The sequence below is a fragment of the Oncorhynchus masou genome, chromosome 1 (assembly GCF_036934945.1).
Source record: "Oncorhynchus masou masou isolate Uvic2021 chromosome 1, UVic_Omas_1.1, whole genome shotgun sequence".
Lineage (NCBI taxonomy): Eukaryota > Metazoa > Chordata > Actinopteri > Salmoniformes > Salmonidae > Oncorhynchus > Oncorhynchus masou.
In genome coordinates, this window is record NC_088212.1 from 20,524,520 (window position 1) to 20,549,758 (window position 25,239).

Sequence of the window (25,239 nt, forward strand, 5' to 3'; positions counted from 1 at the left end):
CATTCAAGGACCATTTTCTCAAAGTGGAAATACTTTCCAATTGTTCCTTAATTGCAGTGTATGATATACCACTGTAGCTCTGAGTCTGAACTTTTATCCAATGTAAAAAACACAATTTAAAATGTTGACACAAGACTGAATTGAGGTGGTGGGTCAAATATATTTTCCATAACCAATATGGTGTACAAAACCAAAAGTAGAAGACGCAAAAACAAAACTTAACGGTAAGCATAGAGAAAGTGCACATAGAACAGATCTACTGCTTCTTAGAGATTTGCTTTCAACGAGAATGACAGATGTATATCTCACATTTCTATGTGAATTTGACCGGGTCACCCAAAAAGTTAGTTACACAATGGAACTTTAAATGTATTCAAATGTATTAATTGGCCACACCTGATCTTAATGAGCGCTTATTTTCCTTTGAAATGGTGTTTGTTTAAATAGACTAAAATGAACCGCTTTGTATGTGTTAAAAAGATATGGTATGGCGCAATTAACTAATTCTATGGATAGAGAACAGAAGATTATAGGTTCGAATCGGACTGACTCCATGCCACATTTTAAAAAAAATAAGTGTTTGCATGACTAATAATGCCTTAGCAAATAAAGTTCCGTATGTCCTGTGATTAGAGTTAACGCAAACTAAAAGTTATTATACTGAACAAAAATACAACACAATTTCAACAATTTTACAGAGTTACAGTTCATAAGGAAATCAGTCAAATTAAATAAAATTAATTAGGGCCTAATCTATGAATTTCTCAAGACTGGGAATACAGATATGTAGTTGTTGGTCACAGATACCTTACAAAAAAGGTAAGGGCGTGAATCAGAAAACCAGTCAGTATCTGTTGTGTCCACCATTTGCCTCATGCAGCACGACTTCTACTTCACAGAGTTGATCAGGCTGTTGATTGTGACCTGTGGAATGTTGTCCCCGTCCTCTTCAATGAAGGTTCAAAGTTGCTGGATATTGGCGGGAACTGGAACATGCTATCATACAAGTCAATCCAGAGCGTCGCAAATTTGCTCAATGGTCTGGTGTCTGGTGAGTATGAAGGCCATGGAAGAACTGGGACAGTTTCAGCTTCCAGGAATTGTGTACAGATCCTTGCGACATGGGGCTGTGCATTATCATGTTGAAACATGGCAGCGGATGAATGGCACAACAATGGGCTTCAGGATCTCGTCATTTTATCTCTGTGCATTCAAATGACCATTGATAAAATGCAATTGTGTTCGTTGTCTGTCGCTTACACCTGCCCATACCATAACCCCACCATAGGGCACTCTGTTCACAACATCAACAAAACGCTCACTCACACGTCTGTCATTCTCGTTGAAAGCAAATCTCTAAGAAGCAGTAGATCTGTTCTATGTGCACTTTCTCTATGCTTACCGTTAAGTTTTGTTTTTGCGTCTTCTACTTTTGGTTTTGTACACTGCCCGGTACAGTTTAAACCTGGATTAATCCGTGAAGAGCACACTTCTCCAGCGTGCCAGTGGCCATCGAAGGTGAGCATTTTCCCCCTGAAGTCAGTTACGAAACCGAACTGCAGTCAGGCCAAGACAATGGTGAGGATGAGGAGCACACAGATGAGCTTCCCTGAGACGGTTTCTGAATGTTTGTGCAGGAATTCCTCGGTTGTGCATACACAGAGTTTCATCAGCTGTCTGGGTGGCTGGTCTCAGACAATCCCGCAGATGAAGAAGCCTGATGGAGGTCGTGGGCTGGCATGGTTACACATGGTCTGCGGTTGCGAGGCCGGTTGTAAAATCTGCCAAATTCTCCAAGACAACGTTGGAGGTGGCTTATGGTAGAGACATGAACATTACATTCTCTGGCAACAGCTCTGGTGGGCATTCTTGCAATCAGCAAACCAACTGCATGCTCCCTCAAAACTTGAGACCTGTGGCATTGTGTTGTGTGACAAAAAGGCACATCTTAGAGTGGCCTTTTCTTGTCCCCAGCACAAGGTGCACCTGTGTAATGATAATGCGGTTTAATCAGTTTATTGATGCGCCACACCTGTCAGGTGGATTACCTAGTCAAAGGAGAAATGCTCACTAACAGGGAAGTAAACAAATTTGTTCCAAAAATCTGAAATAATAACCTGGGGAAACAGAGACCAACACTTGGGTATTTATATTTCTGGCTTCAGCTCTTTAAATAACCCTCCCAGGAAAACTTTAAAGGGACCATAGGAACCTCCATGCAACCATTTTACCAGTCAGGAAACGTATGGCTTAGTTACCAGAACCAATGGGAAACCAAAAACATACGTTCCCACAACTTCCTAGAAGCCAAATGTGCTAGCTGGGATCACACACACTGCACATGCACAGACTTGTGTATCGTGAAACTTAAAGTACAGTAGGTACTCATCACCACTTTTCTTACCGTCTCCTCACATATTAAAACAGCTCCACCCATTGTATAAAGAAGACAGACAGTCCCACACATTTTAAAAGTCCCACCGTTATTACACAACACTATAATAAAGCAGAATGAGTAACTATGGGTAGGGTGTTAGGAAGTGGGTGGGTCTGACTAAACAGCAGAACAACAATACAGGATGATGTCATCCCAGTGTCCTCTTTAGAAGGTAATCATTACTCTATAATTATTTGTATTATATCTGTTACCATCTCTAGGCCACCCGAACGGAGGGAAAGATACACATTTGTTTGTATTCTAAGTAGTATTGTATATTCTTAGTAGTAGTGAGTGACTGAGTGAGTGACTGGGTGAGTGAGTACCTTCATGGCCAGTTTGAGCTGTTGGGCATCATATTGGGCTGGCGTTTTGAGCAGTGCCAGAACCACATCCTCCAGCTCTCCATTTAGGGCCGACTTCAGGGCAGTCTCCAGAGGCTGCAGATAGAGGGTTGATACACACTTCCACAGTCATACACAAGTGTGTGTTTAAGCTTTCTAGGTGCACCAGGTGGCTGGAGTTTGCACATTTTGCATCGTTCCATTGATCCTGAAGTGCGAATTCCACCCACGAGCCGCCACCCGCACATGCTAAACCAAAAGCACCTAGTGGGTGTCCCGTCTTACCTTGCCACTAGCCTTTTGGTAGCTAGCTTTAATCTGCTGTCTCTGGGCATTGCTCCTCTTCACCAGCACATCAATGATGGTGTTCTCATCTACACCTACGTCACAGAGACAAGATGGAATGACTTGTTCAATAGATGGGTTGGCTGACAACGTCACGAAAATGATGAGCATGCGTCGGTGTGGCCAGAAGGTGTGTGTTATGATTCTGAACTGTCAGATAGCTAGCAACAAATGACAAAAAGCTGTCATGTAGGGAATCATGGGTGTCTTGTTTCATCTCGTTTAATCGTTTTATTGATACCATGTCTTGTTTTGACTAATGTCCTGTCTATGCTAATATGGCACAAATTTGCTAGATACCTAGCCAACAACTTCAGACGAAGTATAGCCAATCCCATCTGTTTTGCCAAATAGTTGTACACTTGTCGGTTTTGTTGCTAAACAGCCAACCCGTCTCTAGGAAACACCATTGCCTAGCCTAATCCATGAGCCCTTATCCATTTTTTAAACTAACACAAAAAAAATCTGTGTGGCCCCAGGCGTACGGTGAGAAATCTTTGACTACTCCCCTGCAAAAGACAATAGAAACAGACATGTACACACATGCTCACATTCCCTCTCAGAATGTCCCCCTATGCTGCCTCATGTTACACACGGAGTGAGTTCTATTCACCTAAGCTTCTCTGCTATGAAACACATTCAAACATTATGTGTGTGTGTGTGTGAACCTCACCTTTGGTCTTGATGGCCTTATCCAAGATGCCTGCATCCCCATCGGCACTGAAAAGCGGGTATGGAATCACAGTGCCCTGATTGAGTAAGGTCTGAGACAGAGAACAATTTCACTTAGCTGCCATGCAGTGAATCAATGGATACCTTTACAAAATGTAGAGAATAATTAAGAAGCAAAGGGAGAAACATTCCATACAAGGAATAGGGATAGAGTGGGAAAGGGAAGGAATTGTGCATTTTTGGTTTCTAATGGTTCTGAACCGAAGGGCTCCACCTACTAAATTCCTTCTATGAATCACAAGATAAGTATGGTCACCCATCTCTCCTCCCATGACTCGGTCTCAGACTGACCCTCTTTCTTTACCCTCAACATCCATCACTTTTGCTCTCACTCTGTCCTCCCCCGTCCCCTCCTCTCTATCTGGCTAGAAATGTACAAACACAGCCTGGTAAATATTTGCCGATTCAAGGCTATTCCCCAAGCAAGTGGAACAGAACCCTACCATGTCATCGGGCATGCCCAGATAGACGGTCTGCTCCAGGAAGGCTGCAATGAAGGACATGGTGGAACAGGTCTGCAGAGAGAAACAGGGGGATTCAGTAATAACCACAGTACAGTATTAATAATATCCTCTATATTGACATCAAAGTCTATTGCATTTCTAAAATAATTAATAGTTTAAAAGCTAATTCTTTGATGCCAGAATATGCTACAGTAACAGTACCAGAACATGCATATATTTTGTCAAACTGTATTTCATGGACTCAACCCCAACACAAAAGTAAACAATGTCTCTGCCTATGATAGGCTGCCACTTATATCGGCTAATCATCATTCCATAGAATACAATTATATGCCTACAACAACTGGATAGAAATGTGTTTATGAGGCTGTACAGCTTATGTGTGTCACTGCAGAACAAACTGCCCCCATCTATCGCACAATGTTCGCACAAAAATCTGGTGATGACCCGCGCCTAACTGGAATCATGTAGAACTCACTCAAAACTTTAACCGTTTTGTCACTTTTACTCAGTTAGTTCACAATGCTTTTCAAGACATAACATGATCTGCTCACTCAGGTAAATGCAACCGTTACAGAAAATAAGGAATCAAAATCATTCTGAAATGTTACTACTACGCCACAGCCACACTGGCTACCAGATCGGAGCGACAAAAGAAACAGGGAAGTTAGTTTCCCATCTAAAACACGTTTTCAACGTCCCGAAAAAGGAGAGTTCCCAAATGCAAAATATAATGGTTCATGACAACAACAAATTATTGTTATCTGGGATTGGAAGTCGAGGTGCTCAATTTCCTGCAGAAGGTATATTGAATCTAATATATATATATATATATATATATATATATATATATATATATATATAATATATATATATTGAAAATTGCATATCTTACCAGCTGGCCACAGATGATGCCTGTGAAACTTTCTCAGACTGAGATTGCAGGGGGGTTGGGAATTTGCACAACCATGTATATATATACACACGAAAAACCCCACCTACGGTAGCAACGGTGCAACCCACACTCTCAATACGTACCATTGGACAGGCACTTCTGGTTTCAAGACTGCGTAAACGTTTCCATGCAGCGCAATAAAGTCGTCAGTAAATTAATAGCAGCCATGTCGAAAAAACGGATAGTCCTGACACAATTTGGTTAAATGAAAACAGATGTGGATTGGTCAGTAAACTTCCTTCTTGTGTCGATGTGAACAAATTCAATATTTAATGTAGACACTATACGTTGAAGTAAAATGTGATTTCTTAGCCTATGGAAGTTGTGCTTCGATCTGGGGTTACAATTACCGGTAAGCCAAAAGGTGTTCCCTTGATTTTTAAATGAATGATATTTAGCCATTGAGTCTTGAAGAATATAACCTATAAATACTTCAACCTGCGTTACCCATCAGAGCCCAATATATGAACTTGTTTTACTACATTGTTTGTAATATTTGTTATTTATTGTAAACAAACACTGTAAAGCAGGGTCCCCAACTGGTGGCCGGGTGGTTATGAGCAAACATAATAGAATGTAAAAACACCAGGAAATAAGCTCCAAGTGACTCTTATTTAAGAAATATGTTCCTGAGTATTCCCACGCATAATAGAGAGACACGTGAACAAATATAAGTAAGGTTTGAAATAATTCAGTTTTTGTCAAACATTATATCTGTTTGGACTTCTTGTGTTCAATTTGCAGTCTACGTTCCGGCCCACTGACCATCCACTCAAGAAAACAATCAGCCATGGCTTAATCTAGTTGATGATCCCTGCTGTAAAGCTTTAAAACATGATTAAACTATCAATTTTATCTCATGTATAATCGCATGTATAATCCTCCTTTGAGGCTGGCGGTAAAGAGTGCCTCAAGGGTGTGGTTTACTAGCTACCTCCCGTGGTTGTTAAGGCCACAAGTCTGAGAGCTGATGCTACCTGTAAGTTGCCTGCCAAGCTTGCGCCTGCCTCTGTCAATGTTTTTTTTAAGAGTTACCTACATAGTTGTTTGTTTTGATACATCTCTATAGATTAGTGAGAGGAAACCACCCCTTTTCACTTCTCTTTGGTACTAGGTAAAACCCTTTTGGTTCCAACCTTTTAGGTTCTGCTTTGCCTCATTGAAAACACCTCACATTCCATCGCATGATGACTGACTGTCCATCCACACCTGTAGCAGGCAACCAGCAGACACTCGTACAAAAAGGGTTCGGCTGTCCCCACAGGAGAACCCTTTTGGGTTCCCTCTGACATGGAATCCAAAATGGTTCTACCTGGAACAAAAAAGGATTTTACCTTGTACCAAAAAGGGTTCTACAAAGGGTTCTCCTATGGGGACAGCCAAATAACCCTTTTAGGTTCTTGATAGCCACGAATGTTATATCATCTCAGGTCTATGGTGTATGTAAAACCAAACACGCCTGGTTATCTTTAATGTAGGCCTATCATCCATGACTATGTGAACAGTGATTCCCAGAGATCCTCCTTTGAGGCTGGTGGTAAAGAGTGGCTCACGGGTGTGGTTTACTAGCTATCTCCTGTGGTTGTCAAGGCAACAAACTGTCTGGGACCTGACACTAACTGTAAGCTACCTCTCCAACTTGTTTCAACATTCCATGCTTCATACAATGGAGATGTTTGTACACGTTACTCAGAAAGAGTAGGCTACAACCTTTTCAATGCATGCATATAACAGGGGTTGGAGAAACTGATTACATGTAATATTGTAGATTCATTATTGGATAACTTTTAAATTCAGAAAGGATCTTTTTTTGTTATCAATCAAATTGTATATATTTTGTAATATTTTATAGTAATCATTTATCTTAGCAGGGTTGTTGTGAGAAGTTCTGTCACCCTGAGTAACACGACTATCAGAGATAAAGTGAAATAACTTTCATTGGCAGTTACAATCAAAGAGGAAAAGACTGAGATTCCAGAGGCACCACTGTGAATGGTCAGTCCTTGCATCCATTTCTCTGTCTATGAATTTGAAAGTGGATACATTTCTCCACCCCCTCAGCTGTTTACCAAAAAGTTGTGCTGTCATTTTGTAATTAAACTGCAGTTCAACTGTAGTTATTTTGCAGTTACAGCGCAGTACATGCTACACAGTGCTTCAGGGTGGTCGCCACTGAGCCCCAGCGGAAAATACGGAGCGCTGGGGTTGATAATGTTCTCTAGTTGCGCTGTGATTGGCTTAATGTTCTGTTACTCATCAGGACACTATGTCACCGCCAAATCTAAGGGTAGAGCTCGAAATGCAAGCCCCTTGGGTGCTGCCATAGAGTTACAGTGCCCATCCAAGAAGGGTCAAGGTCATTGGCCACAGATAAAATGATGTCAAATCACTTTATATCTACAGTAGCTTTGATTGGACTGATCATTTCAACGTCATACTTTCAAAATCTTAGCTAGCAGTCATCATCAATCAAGTTGACAATCTACTGGCAAATCCTTTTTAATCCTTGTCATATGAAGAGAAATTATAGATAAAACGTATCGGTGCTCATCGGCCATTGGACATTTTTTATTTAACCTTTATTTAATTGAGGCAAGTCCAGTTAAAAACAAATTCTTATTTACAATGACGGCCTACCCCGGCCAAAACCGGACGACGCTGGGCAAATTGCGCGCCACCCTATGGAACATAAACATTACACAACTAGTTGGATATCGACAATGAGTGGACCATGCTCTGAATTCTGTCGCTGTACATTTCAAAAGTGCTGAACAATTAGTATTATTGACTACGTCTGTCCTAGCTCACTCATTAATGTCTTAATCAAAATGACGGATTGCCTCTTATCCGCTTGTTGTCCCTTTAAGCCATAGTTTGTACATCTCAATTGTCAGGAGAAACCCCATTTGTTTAAGCAAGTGAGCCATATATGTCAGCTATGTTTTTTTAAAAGGCAGTAAATGAGGCTGAATGAACTGTTTCGCTGCCAGACAAGGCTCCGCTGATAGCCGAGTGTAGCAGTGGTAAGGTGTTGGGACTCTGCTGTTGGGACAGCTTTATGTAGGCCCTAACCATTTGTCACCATTATAGTGCAATTCATGTATTCCTGTGCATGATGAATGACTGTCCATATCCACACCTGTAGCAGGTGTAGCACACCTGTAGCAGGAAACCAGCAGTCACTGTCCACTGATCTGATTGAGCCTACTTGGCCACAATGGTTATGTAATCTCAGGTCTATGGTGTACGTAAAAACCAAACACCCCTAATTATCTTTGCTGTAAGCCTATCATCCTTGACTGTGCAAGCAATGATTTCCAACTCCTGTTCTCCAGTCCCCCAACACCACACCATTTTGTTGTAACTCCAGAAAAACTCAGTTGATTCAACTCATTCAGGGCTTGATGATTAGTTGACAATTTGAATCAGGTGAGTTTGTCTGGGTCTACAACAAAAATGTGTGAAGTTGGGGGACTGGTGTTGGGAAACACTGCTCTAGAGATCCTTCTTTGATGCTGACAGTAAAGAGTGCCTCAAGGATATGGTTGACTAGCTAATTCCTGCGGTTGTCAACACCACAAGACTGTCTGGGACCTGACAACCTGTAAGCTACCTGCTCAACTTGTTTGAACATTCTATGCTTCATCAAATGGAGATGTTTGGACAAGTTACCCAGAAAGATTAGGCTACAATCTCTTCAAAATGTGCACTTATTATAGTCCACTTCAGCGATGGGGAGCTCCAGTCCTCGGGGGCCTGATTGGTGTCACACTTGTCCCAGCTCCAGATAACACACCTGACTCCAATAATCAACTAATCATGATCTTCAGTTTAAACATTAGTTTAATCAGCTGGGTTTGCTAGGGATGGAGAAAAAGTGTAACATCACTCCGGCCCCCAAGGACTGAAGTTGCCCATCCCTGGTCTACCTATTTCATCATCAAAATAACTTGATTACTTGTGTCATGGCTTAATGGACTCCATGAAAATAAAAGCTATTAATAACCTATCAAACAGATTCAGAATATGCCGTTTGAGTGTTTGAGAATCATTACTGAAGACAAAATTGTCAATGATCAGTTATAATGATCAGTTATTTCAGCAGGATTGTTGTGAGAAGCTCTGTCTCTCTGAGTAACAAGACTGAATCAGAGATAAAGTGAAATAACTTTCACTGGCAGTTACAATCAAAGAGGATAAGAGTGAGATTGCAGAGGCAGTCAGGACGATGATGGCCTGCTAAACACAACATCCCACAGCTGTGGCCCTTGAAGAGTTTTGTGGCACTCTTACTTGCTAGATCCCTGGTAGGGAGGCAGGGAGCCTAGTGGTTAAAATTTTAGCGCCAGTAACCGAAAGGTTGCTGGTTTGAGTACCCAAGCCGACAAAGTGAAAATCTGTTGATGTGCCTTTGGGCAAGGCACTTAACCCTAATGTGCTCCAGGGGCGCTGTACTACTACTATGATCCTGTAAAACAACACATTTCACTGCACCTATCCAGTGTGTACACTGAGTATATCAAACATTAGGAACACCGTCCTAATATTGCACCCACCTTTTGCCTTTGGACAGCCTCAGTTCATCGGGTCATGGACTCTACAATGTGTTGAAAGAGTTCCACAGGTATGCTGGCCCATGTTGACTCCAATGCCTCCCACAGTTGTGTCAAGTTGACTGGATGTCCTTTAGGTGGTGGACCAATGTTTTGTATACTCATTGTGTATGGAAATACAACATATTTATATATGTATGTGTGCCTGGCATGTATTGTCAACTGTCAGTGAGTTAGTGAGTGACTGGCGACTGACTGACTGACTGACAGGTCTGTATCTGTCTGCCAGGCTATGGATGTCCTCTGGGTATTTTGGGTAGTAGAAGCAGGGATGCTATTAGTCATTTCCTGCCAAGTCAGAATGTTCATTAAAAAGGCATAAGTATGGGTTTAGGGCATCTGGGTTATACCAGATGCTTTGCTGATGCTCCCTTTGTGCCTTTCAATTCAGGTCTTTAGATGGTGCATGGGTGGTTTCATATGTTTTTTTTCCTGGCCATGTGATCTGACCAGAAAAACTTACTGCAAATCTTACAGATTGTGGTTTTAAAGTAAGTCACTAATAGTCATCTGACCTTCCTGTTAGCCAGGTCACACTCTGTTTCTGCTCTGGACAACTCTGCTGTTGTTTGGCATGACAACAACCACAGCAACAACAATGACAAAGTTGGCGAAAGTTACTATTCATAAAGCATCTCAGATCTTGGATCAGTTTAGCCTTTTAGATGATAATTAATAAAATCCTGATGCTACATTTTAGCAGATGCTCTTATCTAGAGCAATTAGGGTAAAGTGCCTTGCTCAAGGGCACATCAACAGATTTTTCATTTAGTCTAGTTACAATCTCTAACTCACACACTGGAAACCTGATGATTGTTTGGAGTTGGTCCTCTGCAGTGAACGCGGCAGGCTAATACCAAAGTGGTAAAACCCCATCTTAAAGTTTAATATTTAAAGAGTGTTCAGAGTTTGTGTCCCCAGAAAAACGAGCAGCGTTACAGATTTTCCCTCTACCTTCCTGGACAGCAGCAGGTCTCCAACATTGCCATAGCAGGGATCTGATCTAATTTAAAGTGCTCATTTATAATCAATCTAATATTTGATTTGATTGTTTGTTTTTATTATGACGCTTCATTTAGCTTAATGTCATTAATAAGCTAAATGTGTGAACGTATCTCATACCGTAGTTGTGTCAGTAGGCCTACAAGTACAGATCAAAATGATTAGGCTGTGTAGGTTATTGATGATAATATTTGAAAGTGTCCTATTGCATACTGTTAGAATGTGAATCACTTTGAGCATACAGATAGTGTAACTGTAAGTATTACGCTAAATTATATGGAGAGAACTCCATGAATGGAATATTTTGCATATCCGAAGAGCCTCTCTAGGACACAGCATGCAATCTTATATGGTCTGGACCAACCTCAGTGTAAAGTAGCTTAGGCTAGCTGGTGAGATCGACACATGTGCTCCATTCACTGGGGGAATGTGCTCTGTGAGCTGTTGGACATTTCCAGAATACTTATAGCTTGATTAACTTGTGATGCTATTTTTGTTGTTGCTGCATAGACACACAAACAGTTAGTGTAAACTCCTGTCTTGTGTACACACACACACACACACACACAGTTGCTAAGGTTATGAAGGGTATAAGTGTGTCGTGTAATCAAATTATGGTCTTTGTATAATAGGCATTACATGTTGTTTTGTTATGAATCTGCATTTATACACTTTCTGCTGCTTGGGACAGGGTTCAAACAATCATACATGCACACACCAATACATCATGAACTGAGAACGTGTCACTGAAGTTTCTGGGGAACGAAGTAGGGAGGCATTGCTCTCTCGCCCTGCCATCAAAACAACGTAATTATGCAGCCAACTCACAAACACGTGTGCATGCACAAACACATTCAGAGGGAGTTGTAACTAGTATGAGAATATTTCAAAGAAAAATACACAATGCAGAGACAGAGTACGAGAGGTCAAGAGGGCGAGAGTCAATAGAGTACTAACGATCAATGGAAATAGTGTTTTTTCTGTAATAGGGGATTAATGCAGAGACATGGGAGGAATTGGACTATATATTTGAGTCTGAAATAGGATACTTGTTATTTGGCAATTGGCCCCAGTTTTATTGCAAGGAATTCTAATTGGTCAACCACAGGCTAGGGCTGGGTTATAAACTACATCCTGTCCCTTTGTTCACAGGAGAGAATCACTGGAAAGCATCACTGAGGACAGGGGAGAATGACCATTTACTTCCAAGCATGATTTGTCCTAGTTGAATAAACCTATTTCCTCCCCCTGATTTGCTTTGGGGTCTGTTTTGTTAAAGAATAACATCAACTGCTAACCCTAGTCATAAGGCAAAACAAATTGTATTGGTCACATACACATGGTTATCAGATGTTAACGCAAGTGTAGTGAAATGCTTGTGCTTCTAGTTCTGACAGTGCAGTAATATCTAACAAGTCATCTAACAATTCCCCAACAACTACCTAAGACACACAAATCTAAAGGGGTGAATGAGAATGTGTACATATAAGTATATGGATGAGCGATGGCTGAGCGGCATAGGCAAGGTGCAATAGATGTATACCCTGTATTTTATACCATGTGATATGAGTAATGTAAGATATGTAAACATGATTAAAGTGGCATTATTTAAGTTTTCATTGTTTAAAGTGACTAGTGATCCATTTATTAAAGTGGCCAGTGATTGGGTCTCAATGTAGGCAGCATCCACTCTGAGTTAGTGATTGCTGTTTAACATTCTGATGGCCTTGAGATAGAAGCTGTTTTTTTCAGTCTCTCGGTCCCAGCTTTGATGCACCTGTACTGACCTTGCCTTCTGGATGGTAGCGGTGTGAACATGCAGTGGCTCGGGTGGTTGTTGTCCTTGATGATCTTTTTGGCCTTCCTGTGACATCGGGTGCTGTAGGTGTCATGGAGGGCAGGTAGTTTGCCCCCGGTGATGCGTTGTGCAGACTGCACCACCCTCTGGAGAGCCTTGTGGTTAAGGGCTGTGCAGTTGCCGTACCAGGCTGTGATACAGGATGCTCTCGATTGTGCATCTGTAAAAGTTTGTCAGGGTTTTGGGTGCCAAGCCAAATTTCTTCAGCCTCCTGAAGTTGAAGAGGCGCTGTCGTGCCTTTTTCATCACACTGTCTGTGTGGGTGGACCATTTCAGTTTGTCTGTGATGTGTACGCCGAGGAACTTAAAACTTTCCACCTTCTCCACTGCTGTCCCTTCAATGTGGATAGGGGGGGGTGCTTCCTCTGCTGTTTCCTGATGTTCACGATCATCTCCTTTTTTTTGTTGACATTGAGTGGGAGGTGCCATCACCTCCTCCCTGTAGGCTGTCTCGTCGTTGTTGGTAATCAATCCCACTACTGTTGTGTTGTCTGCAAACTTGATGGTTGAGTTGGAGGCGTGCATGGCCACACAGTCATGGGTGAACAGGGAGTACAGGGGCGCAACTTTGGTTTTAGAAGTGGGGGAGACGTCTTATTATTATTTTTTTATCCAGTTGGATAAACACTCCAAACAGCCTCCCGACTCCTCTGAAGCATCCACATGGTCCTAAAGCACACTGTTTTAACGCTTTGCATCACATTCCAATGATAAAACTGGGGGGAGGACATTTATGTTTCAATTTCAGAATGTAGGAGGGTCCCCCCGTCCATAGTTAAAGCTGCGCCCCTGATATAAACTATCAATGACCTGCGCTGTCTGCTTTGTCCACGTCATTAGGCATCTCTATGTTGTCCTCACATCTCTTCTTCTCCCAGTCTCTAGTCTATTGGTGGTGTATACAGTAGCCTGTGTTGTATTTTGCTCAGGTGCTTGGAAGACGACAGCCCGATCGCTATGTCCTGAGGTGTAAGTGGGTTTCTCGCAGGTGGACAACGCCCCGTGACATTGACAGTACTGGAGGAATTGCCTGGGAGTTTCCCTGACCTGAGGGAGGAGGCCAAGCACCACCAGCCATGCCGGGTAGTACACAACACACACCTGGACAAGGAGCTGGACACAGAACCTTCTTGACCTCCAAGAATTCCCTGTCCCCGATGTCATAGTTCCTCTGGGCAGGGCCCAGCTGCTTGGAGTAGAAGTCGCAGGGCCGCAGCTTTGGAGGGGTTCCGGTGTGCCAGCACGGGAGCAGTGGTGAAGCGTGCCTTCAGTGTCTCAAACACCCTCTCCATCTCCACCGTCCAACGACGCCGCTGGTGACCTCCTCTCAGTAGGGAAGTAAGAGGCGCAACCAGGATGAACCTCCGGAAATAGTTGGCGAAACCCAGGAATCGCTGAACTGCTTTCATTGAGTTGGGGATGGGTCATGACCTGACTGCGCTGATGCGTTGCTCCTCCAGCTCCACTCCCTCTGTGGATATGAGCTAGCCCAAAAAGAACACGGACCACTGGAAAAACGAACACTTCTCTTGGTTAACATATAGATCATGCTCCACCAGTCTTCCCAGTACAGACCTGACTAACGAGACATGCTGGGCGCGGTCAGCAGAATAGACCAAAATGTTGTCGATATAAACCACTATGCCTTGTCCCAGCATGTCCCAAAATACTTTGTTAATAAAGGCCTGGAAGACTGAAGGACTGAAGACTGAAGGGACCATGAGAGGGCAGAGAAGTCGATGGCAGGGAAGTCAACCTCCTCTCTATTTCTTGTTGTTTCTCCGCCCCCTTGGTCAGTGCCCCCGGTCTGGGGTATCTGCCAGAGTAGGTATGCCAACAGGAGCAACGTGCATGTCACTCGTCCCCATCTCTTGACTCTCTGGACCTTCAGGAGAGAGTGTCTGTTGGCTTGTGGGAGTTGCTCCTTGGTCCTCTTCTCCTTCTGTTTCCTCCAGGCTCCTGCCTGGTGTATCAGTATCCTCTGCTTCTTCATGGCTCGATTCTCCTTCTGTTTCCTCCAGGCTCCTGCCTGGTGTATCAGCATCCTCTGCTTTCTCATGGCTCGATGGTCACTCATAGATCCCTTCCGGAACTCTGGTGCAGTGGTTTAGATGGTACTACGTAGTGCTTCCTTCCTCCTGGATGGCTGTTGGTGTCGCTAGGACCACCTTGTAGGGACCCTCTCGCCTTGGCTCGTTCCACTTCGAGAATTGAGTTGAGTTTATTTTTATTTTTACAGGGACAGTGCACATTAATCAACGTTTCAGTAAAAGTGCCGGTTTTAGCCAGCCGGCTAATTTTCAACCGCAGTCCCTGGGCAGGTTATTAAAAACAATTACAATATATAATACTATATAATATAATACTCGGATGTAGACCCGATCTCCTGGAATCACAGGTCCGGGAACCTCTTGTCCTGGTTCAGGTTTTCACTCTTTTTCCTGGAGATAAATAAATTCATGTTTAGCAGTTAATTGTCTAACATATGCTTTTTTACTCCAATTCTAATCGCTCTAATTAATTAATTGGGGTATGTTCTGACACTAGTATAGGAAGGGTCACTGATTTATCATAAGCTGTTAAACGGATTGGAGCTGCCATTGGAATTAGCTGTGTTTGTCCCGAGAGACCTATAGTTTTGGCACATTTACCAGACATGGGGAGAAGAGAGGCATAATTTGAAGTGGCTCCAGTATCTATCATCATGGGTGTGCCTCTGTTCTCTATTTGAACCTGCAGCATAAGTTCTTGATCAGCTCTTGTGGTTATCACTGGGAACTGAACCTCCACTGTAGGATTCTCTGGGCACTTCTAGTATCCCTGATTAGGCTCCGCCCATGGGTTCACAGGGCCCTGTGATTTCTTCTGATTTTGTTGCCAGCCGCCTCCGGTCTGTTTACAATTATTTTGGTTCCTGTTTCCCTGTTGTTGCCAGGGGTTAATAGGACAATGTCCTCTAGTGTGTCCTGGCTGTTGGCATCCCCAACAGATCCCAGGTGGTCCCTGCGGGCCCCTGTTTCCTCCTTTCTGATTATTTTCGGAAGTCTTTGTTGCCTATTGTCGTTATTCCATTGTTGGGGTTGCAGTGCATACACATTCACTACTGGTGGTGTGGGTTGTACTTGGGCCTGCTGGACAGGAGGTGGTTGTAGTCCTCCAGGGGCGACTGCAGCCATTGTTCCTGCTTCAGGCACCGGGGCTGTCACTGGAGCTTTCTTTTTACCTTTGTTTGTTAGTTCTTCCAGCTGGAGCTGTGTTGGCTTCCTCTGAATGTATTTAGCTTGTTCCTTGTCTTTGTTCATCCTTTCTTTCTTTTTCCACTGCATGGATTACATGGTCACAGAATTCTTTGTGTGATTTTGAAGTCAGTCCCACCACGTCCTCCAGCCTGCTTCTCACTGGCTGGGGCAGGGCTTCTATTACTGAGTTTTGGGACAGAGTTGTCATCAGTGGGTCCTCCTCTGGATCCTGTTCTGTTTCCAGCCTCCGTCGTTTCAGCTGTCCATGTAGATACGCAGCTGGATTCTCTGTCTCCCCCAGTGCTTCCCCTTTTAGTGACTTTGGATCAATCTTTGCCGTGTATTCCCTTCTTAGAACCCATCAAAAGTCAGGGCAGTGTGAGTCAAAGTCTATTCCATCTTCCAGTGTAGTCCCTATTGCCTCGTTCAGGTTACTGGACCTTGGTACATCCTCCATCTTTGCCACTCCCACTACTCTCGCCAGCAGTGCCTTCAGATTCCCCACAGCCAGTAGCTTCCCCATGGTTTGTTCTTCAAAGGTCCTAATCCATTTACCTGCTCCATCATGGAGATCAGGTAGGCGGGCAACCAACCCTTCAAGGTCCTGTGAGCCCTATAGGATATAGTGCCCTTGAGTACCTTTTATCAAAATTGGACATTGTGCACCATATCTTTCAGGTTCTTTCATCTTCCTCCTACTCCACAGCTCTCTTTTTTCCCTTTCCCTGCCATAGACCATTTCCATAAAACTGGCTATCTTCTCCGCTCTCCCCATCTCGTTCCCTACACGCCTGTTCTTTTCGCTCTTTTTCTTTTTCTCTCTCCCCCTTTTCAATTAAGAGTTTTTCTAGCCTTCTTATTTCTCTGTCCACTCTCTTTCTTTTTGCTTCCATTTCAGCTATTATGTCATCTTCCAGTGATTCTTCATATTCATCTTTTTTTACCTACATTTTTGCTAAGGCCTTAATCCTTCAAAACAGTTAAACTTTTCTGGGTTCCTTCCTGCACCTTGCTCAGTCTCCCCTGTCCTTTCCATGTCCTTTTATTTTACCTTAGAGGGCACAGAGGGAGTCTTTCTCCTATTCCACCTCTATTTCTCCCTTTATTTCCACCACTCCCGACACCAGGGGCTATTGCTCACTGGTGTATGGTGGAGTTTTTCTTTTTTTAAACCATTCCACCTTCCTGTCTGACTTTTCATTCTTTCTTCAACATTCCTCTAGCTGTCTATATACCTTTCAACAACCCTTCTCCTTTTTTAAACATCCTCAGTACCTTTCTTTCTTGTCCTCTCTCTTCTTCCCTGTGTCACTAGTCTTATATTTTTTTTATCAGCGTCTCCATTTTCTCACAAGCTGTGACATCAAACGTTCCTCCTTCTAGCCTTCTCGTACCCATTTTCTTGGTGCGTTGTTCCCATTTGAGATATTTTAGTAAATTCTTCCCTGCATAGGGGATACCTGCTGCTCAGGATTTCTACTGCCGTTTTATTCATTTTGACCGCTTGTTTTCTTGGTCTCCCCACGGCCAGCCTTGGTTTTATCGTTACCAATATTTTCCTTAATTTTAATCTAGTAACAGTCTGTGTTTTAAGTATCATTAATCTTCTATTTGTTATCCACTACTTATCTCAGTGCTACTGACATTTCAACTTCTGTTTCTTTTCCTTGTTTTCCGGTTATTCCTTTCCCTCTCTCAAACTCCTGCTCTTCTCCCAATCTCAGCCAAGGCTTTACTTAAGCGTCTATGGGTACTAACACAAAATGTCATTTCCTTGATTGTGCTAGTTCCTCTAATGTAGATCCAATTCACCCTACTGTCTAACCCTACTGTCTAATTCCTAAAACCACTCTCTCTCTGCTTTTAATAAGTATCTTCCAACAGTTCCGTTTAGCTCTGGGTGTCAGACCACACCCTATTTCCTCTATCCAGGTTACTTTATATTTTCTAACTTCTGCGCTGCACCCGGCATCAGTTGCTTTTCCCATCTCTTTATTTAGATACCTATTCTCTCGTTGCATAAACACTTCCACTTCTATTTTAACAACTTTTATTTTATTTCCTTGACCCTGATAGAACAGTATCTTGCAACGGGGTATTCCTTGTTTTGTTTGGCTCTTAATTCATTGCCCTAGTCTAGACATTCACTTTATTTTATTTTACCTCTTCTAGATTCCGTTTTTTTTTCTGTCCAGTTTCTTAAGGAATTTTCTTTTCTGCTGCTAAATTGTGTTTTTGTATTCAAATAATCCTCTTATTCTAATCATTTTTCCAACAATATGTTTTTATCCCTTTAGCTTCTTATAGTGTCCGTTCTATTCTTTGTTCCCTATTTTCATTCTGTTTCTGCCATCCCTTTTATATATTTTTTAAATAATTTATGTCCGGATGGCAAGTCCATAACCGGAATTCCCCTGCCCACATTTCTATTATTTCTATTTCCTGTGCCCACCACTGTTTAATCAGTTGTTTTAAATGTTATTCTTTCTCCTGGTTTACGCCACCATCTCCGAATGGTAAATTGAGGGGTTCTTATCTGTACCCACCTTACTCTTGAGCAGCGATCCAGGAGAGGTGCGTGACGCCTTCTCCACCAACGACAGAAGACTTTCACACTCCCTTTTGCACACATCTTACGCTTTTCCTAAGCGACCAGCAAATTCATCCCTTCTCTGATCACCCTTCCTCAACACTGAAAAGCGGTATTATACAGGGTTTTACCTGTCTGAGCAGTCCTTTGCTGATTCACTTCCTCAACACAACAAAATGGTAACCGCAGAATTTTTGCCTGCCTATGTAGCCGTTTATTGATACACTTCTCGGACACAAAGTGGTATCCGCAGGTCTTTTTGCCTATCTGTGCAGTCCCCTCGTGATACAATTCCTCAACACACCAGAGCGTTATCCATAGGACTTTCATTTCATTTTAATTTAATTCATTTAATCATTTAATTTTTCGACCATGCATACGGACACTGGCTGCCCCAAAATGGATTGAGCAAAACAGTCAAAAGGGCATACAGATGAATTGAATGAGATGGAACAAATGCTCCAGATGAGCGGCTGAGTGAATTGAATGACCCACCTGACTCGGACTGATTGAATAAGATGAATGAATTGTGCTCGCAACGAATTGCGATCGCAACCTCAAAATCAAATCAAATCAAATTTATATAGCCCTTTGTACATCAGCTGATATCCCAAAGTGCTGTACAGAAACCCAGCCTAAAACCCCAAACAGCAAGCAATGCAGGTGTAGAAGCACGGGTGGTTAGAAAGGCCAAAACCTAGGAAGAAACCTAGAGAGGAACCAGGCTAAGTCCTCTTCTGGCTGTGCCATTATAACAGAACATGGCCAAGATGTTCAAATGTTCATAAATGACCAGCCGAATAATAATAATAATAAGGCAGAACAGTTGTAACTGGAGCAGCAGCACGGCCAAGTGGACTGGGGACAGCAAGGAGTCATCATGTCAGGTAGTCCTGGGGCATGGTCCTAGGTTCTCAGGTCCTCCGAGAGAGAGAAAGAAAGAGAATTAGAGAGAGCATATGTGGGGTGGCCAGTCCTCTTCCGGCTGTGCCGGGTGGAGATTATAACAGAACATGGCCAAGATGTTCAAATGTTCATAAATGACCAGCATGGTCGAATAATAATAATAATAAGGCAGAACAGTTGTAACTGGAGCAGCAGCACGGCCAAGTGGACTGGGGACAGCAAGGAGTCATCATGTCAGGTAGTCCTGGGGCATGGTCCTAGGGCTCAGGTCCTCCGAGAGAGAGAAAGAAAGAAACAAAGAGAATTAGGAGAGCATAAGTCCTCTTCCGGCTGTGCCGGGTGGAGATTATAACAGAACATGGCCAAGATGTTCAAATGTTCATAAATGACCAGCATGATTCAGAACAGTTGTAACAGGACACCAAGTGGACTGGATGTCAGGAGAAGTAGGTCCTCCCAGATATAGAACAAACTGACCCCAGCCCCCGACACATAAACTACTGCAGCATAAATACTGGAGGCTGAGACAGGAGGGGTCAGGAGACACTGTGGCCCCATCCGAGGACACCCCCGGGCAGGGCCAAACAGGAAGGATATAACCCCACCCACTTTGCCAAAGCACAGCCCCCACACCACTAGAGGGATATCTTCAACCACCAACTTACCATCCTGAGACAAAGCTGAGTATAGCCCACAAAGATCTCCGCCATGGCACAACCCAAGGTGGGGCGCCAACCCAGACAGGATGACCACATCAGTGAATCAACCCACTCAGGTGACGCACCCCTTCCAGGGACGGCATGAGAGAGCCCCAGTAAGCCAGTGACTCAGCCCCTGTAATAGGGTTAGAGGCAGAGAATCCCAGTGGAAAGAGGGGAACCGGCCAGGCAGAGACAGCAAGGGCGGTTCGTTGCTCCAGAGCCTTTCCGTTCACCTTCCCACTCCTGGGACAGACTACACTCAATCATATGACCCACTGAAGAGATGAGTCTTCAGTAAAGACTTAAAGGTTGAGACCGAGTTTGCGTCTCTGACATGGGTAGGCAGACCGTTCCATAAAAATGGAGCTCTATAGGAGAAAGCCCTGCCTCCAGCTGTTTGCTTAGAAATTCTAGGGACAATTAGGAGGCCTGCGTCTTGTGACCGTAGCGTACGTGTAGGTATGGACGGCAGGATCAAATCAGAGAGATAGGTAGGAGCAAGCCCATGTAATGCTTTGTAGGTTAGCAGTAAAACCTTGAAATCAGCCCTTGCTTTGACAGGAAGCCAGTGTAGGGAGGCTAGCACTGGAGTAATATGATCACATTTTTTGGTTCTAGTCAGGATTCTAGCAGCCGTATTTAGCACTGAACTGAAGTTTATTTAGTGCTTTATCCGGGTAGCCGGAGAGTAGAGCATTGCAGTAGTCTAACCTAGACGTGACAAAAGCATGGATTAATTTTTCTGCATCATTTTTGGACAGAGAGTTTCTGATTTTTGCAATGTTACGTAGATGGAAAAAAGCTGTCCTTGAAATGGTCTTGATATGTTCTTCAAAAGAGAGATCAGGGTCCAGAGTAACGCCGAGGTCCTTCACAGTTTTATTTGAGACGACTGTACAACCATTAAGATTAATTGTCAGATTCAACAGAAGATCTCTTTGTTTCTTGGGACCTAGAACAAGCATCTCTGTTTTGTCCGAGTTTAAAAGTAGAAAGTTTGCAGCCATCCACTTCCTTATGTCTGAAACACATGCTTCTAGCAAGGGCAATTTTGGGGCTTCACCATGTTTCATTGAAATGTACAGCTGTGTGTCATCCGCATAACAGTGAAAGTTAACATTTATGTTTTCGAATAACATCCCCAAGAGGTAAAATATATAGTGAAAACAATAGTGGCCCTAAAACGGAACCTTGAGGAACACCGAAATTTACAGTTGATTTGTCAGAGGACAAGCCATTCACAGAGACAAACTGATATCTTTCCGACAGATAAGATCTAAACCAGGCCAGAACTTGTCCGTGTAGACCAATTTGGGTTTCCAATCTCACCAAAAGAATGTGGTGATCGATGGTATCAAACAGGTTGAACAAACAAGTCCGGGCAAATTGAATCAGACAAAACAATACAAACTCACAGACTGAACAAACTGGTCAGATGAACCACCTGAATTAAACAAGTGAACAACCCCACTCAACTGAGCCGATCAAAGCAGATGTGGCACACAACTCCCCAATTGTAGTGCTCGTACCAATGTTACTACTATATTTTCACTGTTGCAACCCTCAAAGCTTTTATTGCCTTTTTTTCATTATTTTGCCTGCATTTATTGAATTCAAAAACTCCCAATATCTTAAATTTGTTCAATTTGGAGAGACCCACTTGGTGTCCTACCACTGAGGCCGTGTCCTGGAGCGAACCACACAAAACTCTATAATATTTAAGCAAGAACTTTGTCCAAAACCGTCCACAACTACAGATTTTCACCATTTCTCCTGGCAAGCTTGCCATTTATGTTGTGGAAATATTGGTTCATAATATCTCTCAGATACTGGAGCCTGTGAATTCAAATAAACTTAATAACAAAGTAACAAGCCGAGTTTCTCCATGGACCAACTCGGCTTGTTACTTTGTAATAAAGTCTATTTGAATTCACAGGTTCCAGTATCTGAGAGATATTATTGAACCAATATTTCCCCAACAGCAGGTGTAGTCATGGGCTCCGGATTCCACATTGGTCTTCGTCAGGACCGCAGGAGATTGTCCAAACAAATTTCCATGCCGATGAGCTGGTCGAGTGACAGGTTGTCGTCACGGCAGGCTAACTCCAACTGTACCTCCTCCCGCGGTGACCAGAGTCGACTCGTTCCATCCGGTGGAGGCCGCGATGGTCCGGAACTCCAGGGCGAACTCTGAGGTGGTCCTAGATCTCTGGAGTAGTCGGAGTAGGTGCTCACCCCCCTCTCGGCCCTCCACAGGATGATCAAACACCTAGTTGAAGAGGAGAGCGAAGCTCTCGTAGGACTCGACCTCGGGTCCTCCCATTTCACAGACCACGGCGCCCCAGTCCAGGACCGTCCGGTCAGTGCCAAAATGATGGTGGCCACCCTGTCTCTACCGGAGACAGCCTCGGCATAGCGAGCATTGCAGAAGGAATCCCTTGCTTTTCGCTGGCGCACCGTCAAAGCATTCCGGGAGGGACAGAGGTATTCCACTGGCCGGCTCAGATGGGACAGAGGCAGGTTGTGGTGTGGAGGCTGGTGCCGGAACCAGTGCTGGAGACTGGAGGGACTACACATTCTCCTCTAAACGCAGGAAGGTTGCCACTTCCGGCGCCGACAGGGATGGCCGCCTCGCTTCGCGTTCCTAGGAAACTATGCAGTTTGTTTTTTTACGTGTTATTTATTACATTGGTATCCCAGGTCATCTTAGGTTTCATTACATACAGCCGAGAAGAACTACTGAATATAAGAGCAGCGTCAACTCACCATCAGTACGACCAAGAATGACTTTCGCGAAGTGGATCCTGTGTTCTGCCTTTCACCCAGGACAACGGAATGGATCCCAGCCGGCGACCCAAAAAAAACGGCTTCGTAAAAGAGGGAAAAGAAGCGGTCTTCTGGTCAGACTCCGGAGACGGGCACATCGTGCACCACTCCCTAGCATTCTTCTTGCCAATGTCCAGTCTCTTGACAACAAGGTTGATGAAATCCGAGCAAGGGTAGCATTCCAGAGGGACATCAGAGACTGTAACGTTCTTTGCTTCACGGAAACATGGCTCACTGGAGAGACGCTATCGGAGTCGGTGCAGCCAGCTGGTTTCTCCACGCATCGTGCCGACAGAAACAAACATCTTTCTGGTAAGAAGAGGGGCGGGGGCGTATGCTTCATGGTTAACGAGATGTGGTGTGGCCACAACAACATACAGGAACTCAAGTCCTTCTGTTCACCTGATTTAGAATTCCTCACAATCAAATGTCGACCGCATTATCTACCAAGGGAATTCTCTTCGATTATAATCACAGCCGTATATATTCCCCCCCAAGCAGACACATCGATGGCTCTGAATGAACTTTATTTGACTCTTTGCAAACTGGAATCCATATATCCTGATGCCGCATTCATTGTAGCTGGGGATTTTAACAAGGCTAATCTGAAAACAAGACTCCCTAAATTGTATCAGCATATTGATTGCGCAACCAGGGCTGTAAAAACCTTGGATCATTGCTATTCTAACTTCCGCGACGCATATAAGGCCCTGCTCCGCTCTCCTTTCGGAAAAGCTGACCACGACTCCATTTTGTTGATCCCTGCCTACAGACCGTAACTAAAACAAGAAGCTCCCACGCTGAGGTCTGTCCAACGCTGGTCCGACCAATCTGATTCCACACTCCAAGACTGCTTCCATCACGTGGACTGGGATATGTTTCGTATTGCATCAAACAACAACATTGACGAATACGCTGATTAGGTGAGCGAGTACATTAGAACGTGCGTTGAAGATGTCGTTCCTATAGCAATGATTAAAACATTCCCAAACCAGAAACCGTGGATTGATGGCAGCATTCGCGTGAAACTGAAAGCGCGAACCACTGCTTTTAATCAGGGCAAGGTGACCGGAAACATGACCGAATACAAACAGTGTAGCTATTCCCTCCGAAAGGCAATCAAACAAGCTAAGCGTCAGTATAGAGACAAAGTAGAATCTCAATTCAACGGCTCAGACACGAGGTATGTGGCAGGGTCTACAGTCAATCACGGATTACAAAAAGAAAACCAGCCCCGTCACGGACCAGGATGTCTTGCTCCCAGGCAGACTAAATAACTTTTTTGCCCGCTTTGAGGACAATACAGTGACACTGACACGGCCCGCAACCAAAACATGCGGACTCTCCTTCACTGCAGCCGACGTGAGGAAAACATTTAAACGTGTCAACCCTCGCAAGGCTGCAGGCCCAGACGGCATCCCCAGCCGCGCCCTCAGAGCATGCGCAGACCAGCTGGCTGGTGTGTTTACGGACATATTCAATCAATCCCTATCCCAGTCTGTTGTTCCCACATGCTTGAAGAGGGCCACCATTGTTCCTGTTCCCAAGAAAGCTAAGGTAACTGAGCTAAACGACTACCGCCCCGTAGCACTCACTTCCGTCATCATGAAGTGCTTTGAGAGACTAGTCAAGGACCATATCACCTCCACCCTACCTGACACCCTGGACCCACTCCAATATGCTTACCGCCCCAATAGGTCCACAGACGATGCAATCTCAACCACACTGCACACTGCCCTAACCCATGTGGACAAGAGGAATACCTATGTGAGAATGCTGTTCATCGACTACAGCTCGGCATTTAACACCATAGTACCCTCCAAGCTCGAGACCCTGGGTCTCGACCCCGCCCTGTGCAACTGGGTACTGGACTTCCTGACGGACCACCCCCAGGTGGTGAGGGTAGGCAACAACATCTCCACCCCGCTGATCCTCAACACTGGGGCCCCACAAGGGTGCGTTCTGAGCCCTCTCCTGTACTCCCTGTTCACCCACGACTGCGTGGCCACGCACGCCTCCAACTCAATCATCAAGTTTGCGGACGACACAACAGTGGTAGGCTTGATTACCAACAACGATGAGACGGCCTACAGGGAGGAGGTGAGGATCCTCGGAGTGTGGTGTCAGGAAAATAACCTCACACTCAACGTCAACAAAACTAAGGAGATGATTGTGGACTTCAGGAAACAGCAGAGGGAACACCCCCCTATCCACATCGATGGAACAG

General features: G+C 44.0%; 1 protein-coding gene and 1 pseudogene across 1 annotated transcript in view; one reads left to right on the plus strand and one right to left on the minus strand.

Annotated features, from left to right (window-relative positions):
* Positions 1–5,327, minus strand: part of LOC135530976 (annexin A1-like) — a 16,161-nt gene extending 10,834 nt beyond the window's left edge. Inside the window, exons 1-5 of the mRNA XM_064959163.1 lie at positions 5,218–5,327; positions 4,302–4,373; positions 3,800–3,890; positions 3,067–3,161; positions 2,764–2,877 (exon numbers count right to left, since the gene is read on the minus strand). Coding sequence (XP_064815235.1) covers positions 2,764–2,877; positions 3,067–3,161; positions 3,800–3,890; positions 4,302–4,361 — 360 coding nt within the window. The 5' untranslated portion in view covers positions 4,362–4,373; positions 5,218–5,327. The remainder of the gene's footprint in view (positions 1–2,763; positions 2,878–3,066; positions 3,162–3,799; positions 3,891–4,301; positions 4,374–5,217) is intronic.
* Positions 5,328–6,464: 1,137 nt separating this feature from the next.
* Positions 6,465–25,239, plus strand: part of LOC135543157 (uncharacterized) — a 33,323-nt pseudogene continuing 14,548 nt past the window's right edge.